This window comes from Coenobita brevimanus, chromosome 113, assembly GCF_032717465.1.
Source record: "Coenobita brevimanus isolate Jiangsu-jjx chromosome 113, ASM3271746v2, whole genome shotgun sequence".
Taxonomy (NCBI): Eukaryota; Metazoa; Arthropoda; class Malacostraca; order Decapoda; family Coenobitidae; genus Coenobita; species Coenobita brevimanus.
In genome coordinates, this window is record NC_137066.1 from 8568967 (window position 1) to 8579483 (window position 10517).

A 10517-nucleotide genomic window follows, 5' to 3' on the forward strand; every position below is an offset into this window, starting at 1 on the left:
ATAAATCCACGAGGGCTATCGTGTTATTTACTCATATCTCTTCCAAGGGGCCCAACATTAAAATAAATAAAGCAAAGATTCTGTGTGTGGTCATTCGGGAGGGTCATGCAGAAATCATAATTATATTATCAGTGATCATTTTCAAACTACTATACGACATAGGGTACTGGTTTTACACTTGACCACTCTCATTTTATAAGGAATTACATTGGCTTGTAAAGGAAAGCTGGATTTATAACCATATCAAAAAAATACGTGAACTTCGCAAACTATTAAACACTGAACTTGCTGCCTTTTCGAAGTAGTTTACGTGAACGTCCACTGTGTGAGCCTTCATGACATAGTTAATACAATATATAACGGCTATATTGCATAAATCTATGCTATAGTATAACTTAATAAACTGATCGCTGGGAATCCGGTAAGCTACCATTAAAAACGGATGCACCAACTGTACAGTGTAATATTGGAATGAACATTATAAAAACATTACTTTCTCCTAGAAGAAATAGTTTTTCATGTAATATGGATTCCATATTGCAGTATTATAATACTTCAGTGTTTGTCTTTATATGGTGTTTCAGGTTTCACCTCCAAAACATAATCATAATAATATAACAATGTAACATGCTACAAACTTATAAATAGAACCTAAATAAATACTGAATTGTGTGTCATCAAGTGTTAAAGGCAAAGCTTACATATCAGTCTTGGACGTCCTTAGCCACGCATGCACACACCCATATTACCATTGTCACACACATTTCATACTCACTATACTCACCCTACCCCCCACCACACGTATTATGTTCATTAACACTGCACACTGTCAGGCTGGCAATACTGAAACAAAGGATCAAGATTGTGACTAGTGCGTGAGAGCTGGAAAGCTCCCACAATATGCTTCATAAATGTATTTTGAGAGTTCCATATAGGCTGTTTGTATTTTCCATAAGAAATGGCTGTTCATCAGTATGTTCACTTTAATTACTGACATAACTAGAACAGGAACCTCAGCAGTGACACTACAACTCACCACCGTAGCTATGAGGATTGGAGGTGTCAGCGGCCACCTCCCCACTAACTGGTATCTGCCACTGAACACACGATTACCTTTAACATTAACGAAAATATCATTGTGGGTATGGCTACCCCATGACTATTACTGAAACACAAACTATGCAAATAAGTGCTGATGACTGGTTAACGTAATCTGTAATGAGATGGTGATGTATTGCACTTGTATTTTGACACAGTATTAAATTTTACGTAAACATACTAAATGCAACGTCATTACTCATTAGCATAAACTGATAATGTGTGTGTGTGTGTGTGTGTGTGTGTGTGTGTGTGTGTGTGTGTGTGTCTACTGATAGCCAGCTGAAAAGTTTTAGAGAGAGAGAGAGAGAAAGAGAGAGAGAGAGAGAGTCAAGGCTGAGGAGCAGGCTGTATGTTTTCCGTTAACGAGGGAGGGGGTATCCTAGTGTGTAATCGGGTCTCTATAAAGATATTAAAAATAAATAGGTTTATTATTATTTAGGAGTCAAGATATCATTGACATCTTAATAATGTGACTCTTTGGTCTTGTAGTATGTAAATCTTGAGATATGGTTAAAGTTACTGTGCTAGTCAAAGAAAGGAGAAGTTAAAGATGAATACAGGGAGTTGATCTTGATTTAATATCTTCAAGGAAAGTCTAAGTTGAGCAGTGTATGTATTACACAGGAACGTAATTTACTAAGTGTCGTCGGACCCTTTTCTTATTTTCTCTCTCCACAACCATTCAGTTCTATGGCTAGCCTCTTTCTGATCTCTAATCCCTACATTCTTGTGTTAGCAGGGCTCGTGTCACATCGGCTACACTGTCGTTGGAAGATTCTACAACCCTGTATGTCTGAGTGTATGTAGTGCTTCTGGTGCCCACTGGCATACTGTTGATTAAGTCTTTAGTGAACTCATTTCCTTTTGGTCGATTTTCGCTGACACACTTCCTATGTCACACCCTGGCTGGTGCTTCTATCTATCTATCTATCTATCTGTCTATCTATGAGTTGTATTATTATAATATGGAGTCCTGACATCGCTCGGTCATGCCAGCTGGCGGTCCTCCAACAGCAATCATCATTGACATATGCTAATCTACTAATACATAACACTGATAATAATATTGCAGAGATATAATATTCATGTTAATATTGCAATGATCCAGTAATATTATATTTTGAACAAGTTGTATACATAACTGAACAAATGCAATATAGTTAAATTGACTATAGAATATTGTATGACATATTGTAAGATGTGTATGTACAACAGTCATATGCTTATATGCAAAAAAAAATAAGTTCAAAGTTAAGATAACAGTAAGAGCTATTAATATTTTATACAGAGATAATGATGCTGGTATACTTCTATGTCATGTGTCATTCACTGTTCTTTTTTTTATAATAAAATTAATACTATATACAAAATATGTACACTTCATTCAGGGGGGTTTACTTGAATTCGTACTTTACCCTCACTAAATACTGACTCCAAGTTTGTAATTCTTGCATGCATTCTGGCATTCCGAACAGCACTACTGCAAATACAATACAGATTATAAAGACAGTAGGTGCTGGGCTATACACATAATATGGGTTGAACATACTTAAACTCAAATCTTCCCAGAGCTTCATTGTTTCATTGATTAGTTGCATAGTTTCAAACTTAGGTGAAGTCAGTACTTGTGCTCATGTTTAAGTCTTGTCATGCTATGTCTATGTCTATGTCTATGTCTATGTCATGCTATGTCTATGTCATGCTATGTATGTCATGCTATGTCTGTCATGCTATGTCTATGCCATGCTATGTCTGTCATGCTATGTCTGTCATGCTATGTCTGTTAAGTTGGTGGTAATAATGCCATTTGCCCTTTTTCCCATTTTATGTATATTTAAGAAAAGAATTCATCCTGTGTCGAACTTTGTGTTCGAATCTGTCAGTTATCAAACCGACCTGATGAAAGGGTTGGCTGTTTACTGACGAGTTAGTGAGAATAAAACCAGCAGTCGAAGAGGTTGTCTTCCTCCTTCCCTTGCCTGTGCCCAGACTTTATTACAAGCTATCTAGGCATTCTCTCGCAACTTATGATGGACGGAAGTGATAGTGGCAAACCGGCATCGTCAACCTCAGCCCGAGGAGACAGCCTTACGACGGAACTTCGTCTGATCCCGGAATTTGACGGTACTTCGCACTCGGTGGTAGAGTGGATCGAAAAGCTGGAGCTGGTTTGTCGGCTACGAGGGATCTCTGATCTACACACCATTGTGCCACTGCGACTCACAGGCGGGGCTTTCTCTGTTTATCAGCAGCTCAGCAGCGTAGACAAGGGGAACTTCGACACCATAAAGGATGCACTCACCTCGGCATTTGCTGCAGACAAGTTTGTTGCCTATGAGCAGTTTGTGGACCGTAGGCTGCGTGATGGCGAGTCTGTTGACGTGTACTTGGCTGACCTGCGCCACCTGGCTACACGATTTGGAGGAATGACCGACGCCGGTGTATGTTGTGCTTTTTTAGCTGGTCTTCCAGAAGCTGTTCGCCACATTCTGAGAGCTGGTTCACGCATGGAAACTATGGATATTAACCAACTTCTGAACCGTGCTCGAGCTGTTCTAGCAGATAATTACCTCGATGATGGGGCATCAGCACAACCAGCCGGCTCCAGACAGCACACAGTGGCTCCTGCATTAGTTGGTGTTGGTGGTGTGCGCTGCCATTCCTGTAACCAGCCGAACCACTACGCTCGTGACTGCCAGGCTGGACGCAGTGTGTGCAGAGGTAGAGGTGGGCGAGGTAATGTGCGCTGCTTCAGATGCGGGGGACGAGGCCACATCGCTACCTCATGCCCTTCGGGAAATGGATCAGGAGAGGTGGGACCAGCGCCAGCCTCCTCTCCAGACCGTCAGTGAGAGGCGCTTTACCAGTGACTCGCTTGGTTGTTGATGGAAAGAACTGTGATGCCCTGGTAGACACCGGCTGTACTCAGAGTATTGCACACGTTTCCATGTGCTCTCGCTGGACCAAAGGAAATATCAGTGTGAGGACAGTAAGTGGTGAGCTTTATATGTGTATGGGAACAGGTGTGGTAACAGTCCAGCTACTGTCAGGAGTGTCTGTGTCTGTGAATGTGATTGTAGTGCCTTCCAAGCCGCTTAATTTTGACTTTATTCTGGGCATGAACGGTGTTGAAGCCCTTCAGGGAGTGACAGTGCATTCACCGGACAAAGTGCGATTTGGTATTGAGGAAGTGCAGGCTTCAGCCGTGACAGTACCTACCATACAACGAAATATTGTCGAGAGGGATTTTGAAGTAACATATGACAGTGCAGCTAAAAAGTGGACAGTGTTGTGGAACTGGCGTGATAACTCAGAGCCTCCACGACTACTGAATACTGTCTCTGAATACAGGGTGCCGAATGAAGCTCGAAAAGAATATGAAAATGAACTGTGTGAATGGATTAAGGACGGATGGCTAGTTCCATACAACGAGAGTATACATGGCCCTGTGAAAGGAACTATCCCTCTGATGGCTGTCGTGCAGCAAAACAAGAAAAAAGTACGCCCTGTCCTTGATTTTCGTGAGTTGAATGCCCATCTTAATTTGCACACAGCTGAAGCGGACGTCTGCACCGAGAAGATACGGGAGTGGCGCAGGCGTGGACAGAGGGTCGCTCTCATTGACTTGCGCAAGGCTTACCTACAGATACACGTTCACAGATCGCTATGGTCGTCCCAGACAGTGGTGTTTCGTGGGAGACGTTACTGTTTGACTAGACTGGGCTTTGGACTGAACATCGCACCACTAGTATTGAAGGAGGTCCTGAGTCGTGTGTTGAGCATGGACGAGAAGATAAACCGCGCCACTTCACCATACCTGGACGATATTCTGGTGGACGAAAGTGTGGCGAGTGCAGCAGAAGTGGAATGTCACCTTAGTCATCACGGCCTGCTCTGTAAGCCTCCCGAGATTGTGTCTGAAGGAACTCGTGTGCTGGGCATTAGAGTCTGGGGGGAGCACGATCGTCTCGTCTGGAAGCGTGATAACGGCGTTGGCAAGCTACCTGAAAAGCTGACTAGGCGGACAGTGTTTTCACTCTGCGGGCAGCTTACGAGTCACCTTCCTGTTTGTGGCTGGTTGCGAGTGGCGGCGTCGTACATTAAAAGACGGGCCAATGAGGTCACGACTACGTGGGACGACGAGATTAATGACCTCAGTTTGCACTCGATGCTTGCGGACACGTTGGAGCGGGTGAAGAACTCAGACCCGGCCCGAGGACGATGGGATGTGGCGGGAGACGAAGCTATACTATGGGTAGATGCAAGTTCCCTCGCATTGGGAGCTGTGTTGGAGGTGAAAGGTGAAGTTATTGAAGACTCGTGTTGGTTACGATGGGACGAGTGCTCTCACATTAATCTTGCGGAGCTGGACGCTGTTATTAAGGGGATAAATCTTGCAATCTCCTGGAAGATGAAACAGCTGACTCTTATGACTGACTCAAGAACTGTGTTCCACTGGATCGCGGATGCTCTCTCAGGAAAATCTCGTTTGAAGACTAGAGCTTCCAGTGAAATGTTGATCCGCAGGCGCCTAGAGACTTTTAAATCTATCATCGTCGAGTATAATCTGTGTCTGGAAGTAAAGTTTGTGTCTTCTACTGAAAACAAAGCAGATGCGCTAACACGAGTACCGAAGAGGTGGATGACACTAGCAAACGGGCAGACAAGCTGTGCAGCTGTTGCCAGTGTTTCAGACAGGGACATCGTTAACATTCATGAAACCAGCGGGCATCCCGGCATCAAGTGTACACTGTACTTCTGCAGAAGGCTCTATCCTACGGTTCAGAGGCAGCAGGTTCGCAGTGTTCTTCAGAGTTGTCAAGAATGTCAATCCTTTGATCCGGCACCAGAGAAGTGGAAGAAAGGGGAGTTGGGGGTTTCAGAGATCTGGAGCAGAGTTAGCATGGACGTCTGTCATGTCAGAAACCAGCACTATCTGACGCTCATCGACTGCGGGCCAACACGTTATGCCATCTGGAAAAGACTCAGGCGGCAAGATGTCATCAGTGTTGTTGAACAGCTAGAGTCTGTGTTTTATGAACGTGGAGCACCTAAGGAGCTATTAACTGACAATGCTGCCAGCTTCCGTAGCTCAACGATCAAAGAGTTCGCCAGGCGTTGGGGTATGATCATCAGGTATCGGTGTGCCAACGCTCCATCTGGTAATGGAATATCAGAGAGAAATCATCGAACTGTGAAAACTATACTGGCACGGAAAGGCTGTTCCGTAGCTGAAGCAGTGTACCGCTACAACGTTATGCCACGAGGTGATGATGCCTCATCTGCCTCTGCCAACCAGATATTTAGATACGAGGTCAGACTGCTGGGTATCGACGGAGTAACTCTGCAAGATCAGCCGGTGGAAGAACAACATCGCTTCAGCGTCGGTGATCGTGTATGGATCCGGCATCCCAGCAGACGCTGCGATTCTCGAAGCACAAAGGGCACAGTAACGCGAGTTGTATCTGCCCAGAACGTCGAGGTGGATGGTATGCCTCGTCATGTGCGTGACCTAAGGCTGGCAACATCGCTGTCTACTGCCCCAGAGGATTCACTAGCTGAAGAAAGCCCTGAATCGGAAACAGATGATGATTTGCTAATCGATGTGAGAGGTCCTTCGAATGAGTCTACGTCAAGTGATACGTCAAGTGAAGACGAAGTAGATAGTCCAGGGAGACCACTGCCCCGTCGAGGTTCTAGGGAGCGCCGTCCAGTACGGCCGTTCCAATATAGTGATCTTTAGAAGATCAGGGGGGAGTGTTATGTCTTGTCATGCTATGTCTTGTCATGCTATGTCTATGTCATGCTATGTCTGTCATGCTATGTCTGTCATGCTATGTCTGTCATGCTATGTCTATGTCATGCTATGTCTATGTCATGCTATGTCTATGTCATGCTATGTCTATGTCATGCTATGTCTATGTCATGCTATGTCTATGTCATGCTATGTCTATGTCATGCTATGTCTATGTCATGCTATGTCTATGTCATGCTATGTCTATGTCATGCTATGTCTATGTCATGCTATGTCTATGTCATGCTATGTCTATGTCATGCTATGTCTATGTCATGCTATGTCTATGTCATGCTATGTCTATGTCATGCTATGTCTATGTCATGCTATGTCTATGTCATGCTATGTCTATGTCATGCTATGTCTATGTCATGCTATGTCTATGTCATGCTATGTCTATGTCATGCTATGTCTATGTCATGCTATGTCTATGTCATGCTATGTCTATGTCATGCTATGTCTATGTCATGCTATGTCTATGTCATGCTATGTCTATGTCATGCTATGTCTATGTCATGCTATGTCTATGTCATGCTATGTCTATGTCATGCTATGTCTATGTCATGCTATGTCTATGTCATGCTATGTCTATGTCATGCTATGTCTATGTCATGCTATGTCTATGTCATGCTATGTCTATGTCATGCTATGTCTATGTCATGCTATGTCTATGTCATGCTATGTCTATGTCATGCTATGTCTATGTCATGCTATGTCTATGTCATGCTATGTCTATGTCATGCTATGTCTATGTCATGCTATGTCTATGTCATGCTATGTCTATGTCATGCTATGTCTATGTCATGCTATGTCTATGTCATGCTATGTCTATGTCATGCTATGTCTATGTCATGCTATGTCTATGTCATGCTATGTCTATGTCATGCTATGTCTATGTCATGCTATGTCTATGTCATGCTATGTCTATGTCATGCTATGTCTATGTCATGCTATGTCTATGTCATGCTATGTCTATGTCATGCTATGTCTATGTCATGCTATGTCTATGTCATGCTATGTCTATGTCATGCTATGTCTATGTCATGCTATGTCTATGTCATGCTATGTCTATGTCATGCTATGTCTATGTCATGCTATGTCTATGTCATGCTATGTCTATGTCATGCTATGTCTATGTCATGCTATGTCTATGTCATGCTATGTCTATGTCATGCTATGTCTATGTCATGCTATGTCTATGTCATGCTATGTCTATGTCATGCTATGTCTATGTCATGCTATGTCTATGTCATGCTATGTCTATGTCATGCTATGTCTATGTCATGCTATGTCTATGTCATGCTATGTCTATGTCATGCTATGTCTATGTCATGCTATGTCTATGTCATGCTATGTCTATGTCATGCTATGTCTATGTCATGCTATGTCTATGTCATGCTATGTCTATGTCATGCTATGTCTATGTCATGCTATGTCTATGTCATGCTATGTCTATGTCATGCTATGTCTATGTCATGCTATGTCTATGTCATGCTATGTCTATGTCATGCTATGTCTATGTCATGCTATGTCTATGTCATGCTATGTCTATGTCATGCTATGTCTATGTCATGCTATGTCTATGTCATGCTATGTCTATGTCATGCTATGTCTATGTCATGCTATGTCTATGTCATGCTATGTCTATGTCATGCTATGTCTATGTCATGCTATGTCTATGTCATGCTATGTCTATGTCATGCTATGTCTATGTCATGCTATGTCTATGTCATGCTATGTCTATGTCATGCTATGTCTATGTCATGCTATGTCTATGTCATGCTATGTCTATGTCATGCTATGTCTATGTCATGCTATGTCTATGTCATGCTATGTCTATGTCATGCTATGTCTATGTCATGCTATGTCTATGTCATGCTATGTCTATGTCATGCTATGTCTATGTCATGCTATGTCTATGTCATGCTATGTCTATGTCATGCTATGTCTATGTCATGCTATGTCTATGTCATGCTATGTCTATGTCATGCTATGTCTATGTCATGCTATGTCTATGTCATGCTATGTCTATGTCATGCTATGTCTATGTCATGCTATGTCTATGTCATGCTATGTCTATGTCATGCTATGTCTATGTCATGCTATGTCTATGTCATGCTATGTCTATGTCATGCTATGTCTATGTCATGCTATGTCTATGTCATGCTATGTCTATGTCATGCTATGTCTATGTCATGCTATGTCTATGTCATGCTATGTCTATGTCATGCTATGTCTATGTCATGCTATGTCTATGTCATGCTATGTCTATGTCATGCTATGTCTATGTCATGCTATGTCTATGTCATGCTATGTCTATGTCATGCTATGTCTATGTCATGCTATGTCTATGTCATGCTATGTCTATGTCATGCTATGTCTATGTCATGCTATGTCTATGTCATGCTATGTCTATGTCATGCTATGTCTATGTCATGCTATGTCTATGTCATGCTATGTCTATGTCATGCTATGTCTATGTCATGCTATGTCTATGTCATGCTATGTCTATGTCATGCTATGTCTATGTCATGCTATGTCTATGTCATGCTATGTCTATGTCATGCTATGTCTATGTCATGCTATGTCTATGTCATGCTATGTCTATGTCATGCTATGTCTATGTCATGCTATGTCTATGTCATGCTATGTCTATGTCATGCTATGTCTATGTCATGCTATGTCTATGTCATGCTATGTCTATGTCATGCTATGTCTATGTCATGCTATGTCTATGTCATGCTATGTCTATGTCATGCTATGTCTATGTCATGCTATGTCTATGTCATGCTATGTCTATGTCATGCTATGTCTATGTCATGCTATGTCTATGTCATGCTATGTCTATGTCATGCTATGTCTATGTCATGCTATGTCTATGTCATGCTATGTCTATGTCATGCTATGTCTATGTCATGCTATGTCTATGTCATGCTATGTCTATGTCATGCTATGTCTATGTCATGCTATGTCTATGTCATGCTATGTCTATGTCATGCTATGTCTATGTCATGCTATGTCTATGTCATGCTATGTCTATGTCATGCTATGTCTATGTCATGCTATGTCTATGTCATGCTATGTCTATGTCATGCTATGTCTATGTCATGCTATGTCTATGTCATGCTATGTCTATGTCATGCTATGTCTATGTCATGCTATGTCTATGTCATGCTATGTCTATGTCATGCTATGTCTATGTCATGCTATGTCTATGTCATGCTATGTCTATGTCATGCTATGTCTATGTCATGCTATGTCTATGTCATGCTATGTCTATGTCATGCTATGTCTATGTCATGCTATGTCTATGTCATGCTATGTCTATGTCATGCTATGTCTATGTCATGCTATGTCTATGTCATGCTATGTCTATGTCATGCTATGTCTATGTCATGCTATGTCTATGTCATGCTATGTCTATGTCATGCTATGTCTATGTCATGCTATGTCTATGTCATGCTATGTCTATGTCATGCTATGTCTATGTCATGCTATGTCTATGTCATGCTATGTCTATGTCATGCTATGTCTATGTCATGCTATGTCTATGTCATGCTATGTCTATGTCATGCTATGTCTATGTCATGCTATGTCTATGTCATGCTATGTCTATGTCATG

At 42.1% G+C, this 10517-nt stretch overlaps 1 protein-coding gene across 1 annotated transcript; it reads left to right on the forward strand.

Moving 5' to 3' along the window:
• Positions 1-3131: 3131 nt before the first annotated feature.
• On the forward strand, positions 3132-6844 carry LOC145418326 (uncharacterized). The gene is made up of 2 exons (XM_080286765.1): positions 3132-3812; positions 4343-6844. The coding sequence occupies exons 1-2, from the start codon at positions 3132-3134 to the stop codon at positions 6842-6844; spliced, it is 3183 nt and encodes a 1060-aa protein (XP_080142891.1).
• The last annotated feature ends 3673 nt before the right edge of the window (positions 6845-10517 follow it).

Excerpts from the sequence above, each read along its gene's own strand:
- LOC145418326 (XM_080286765.1), top strand. The coding sequence starts at position 3,132 with ATGGACGGAAGTGATAGTGGCAAACCGGCATCGTCAACCTCAGCCCGA. Across the intron at positions 3,813-4,342 it reads ACTGCCAGGCTGGACGCAGT|AGGGATTTTGAAGTAACATA; the intron begins GTGTGCAGAGGT and ends AATATTGTCGAG.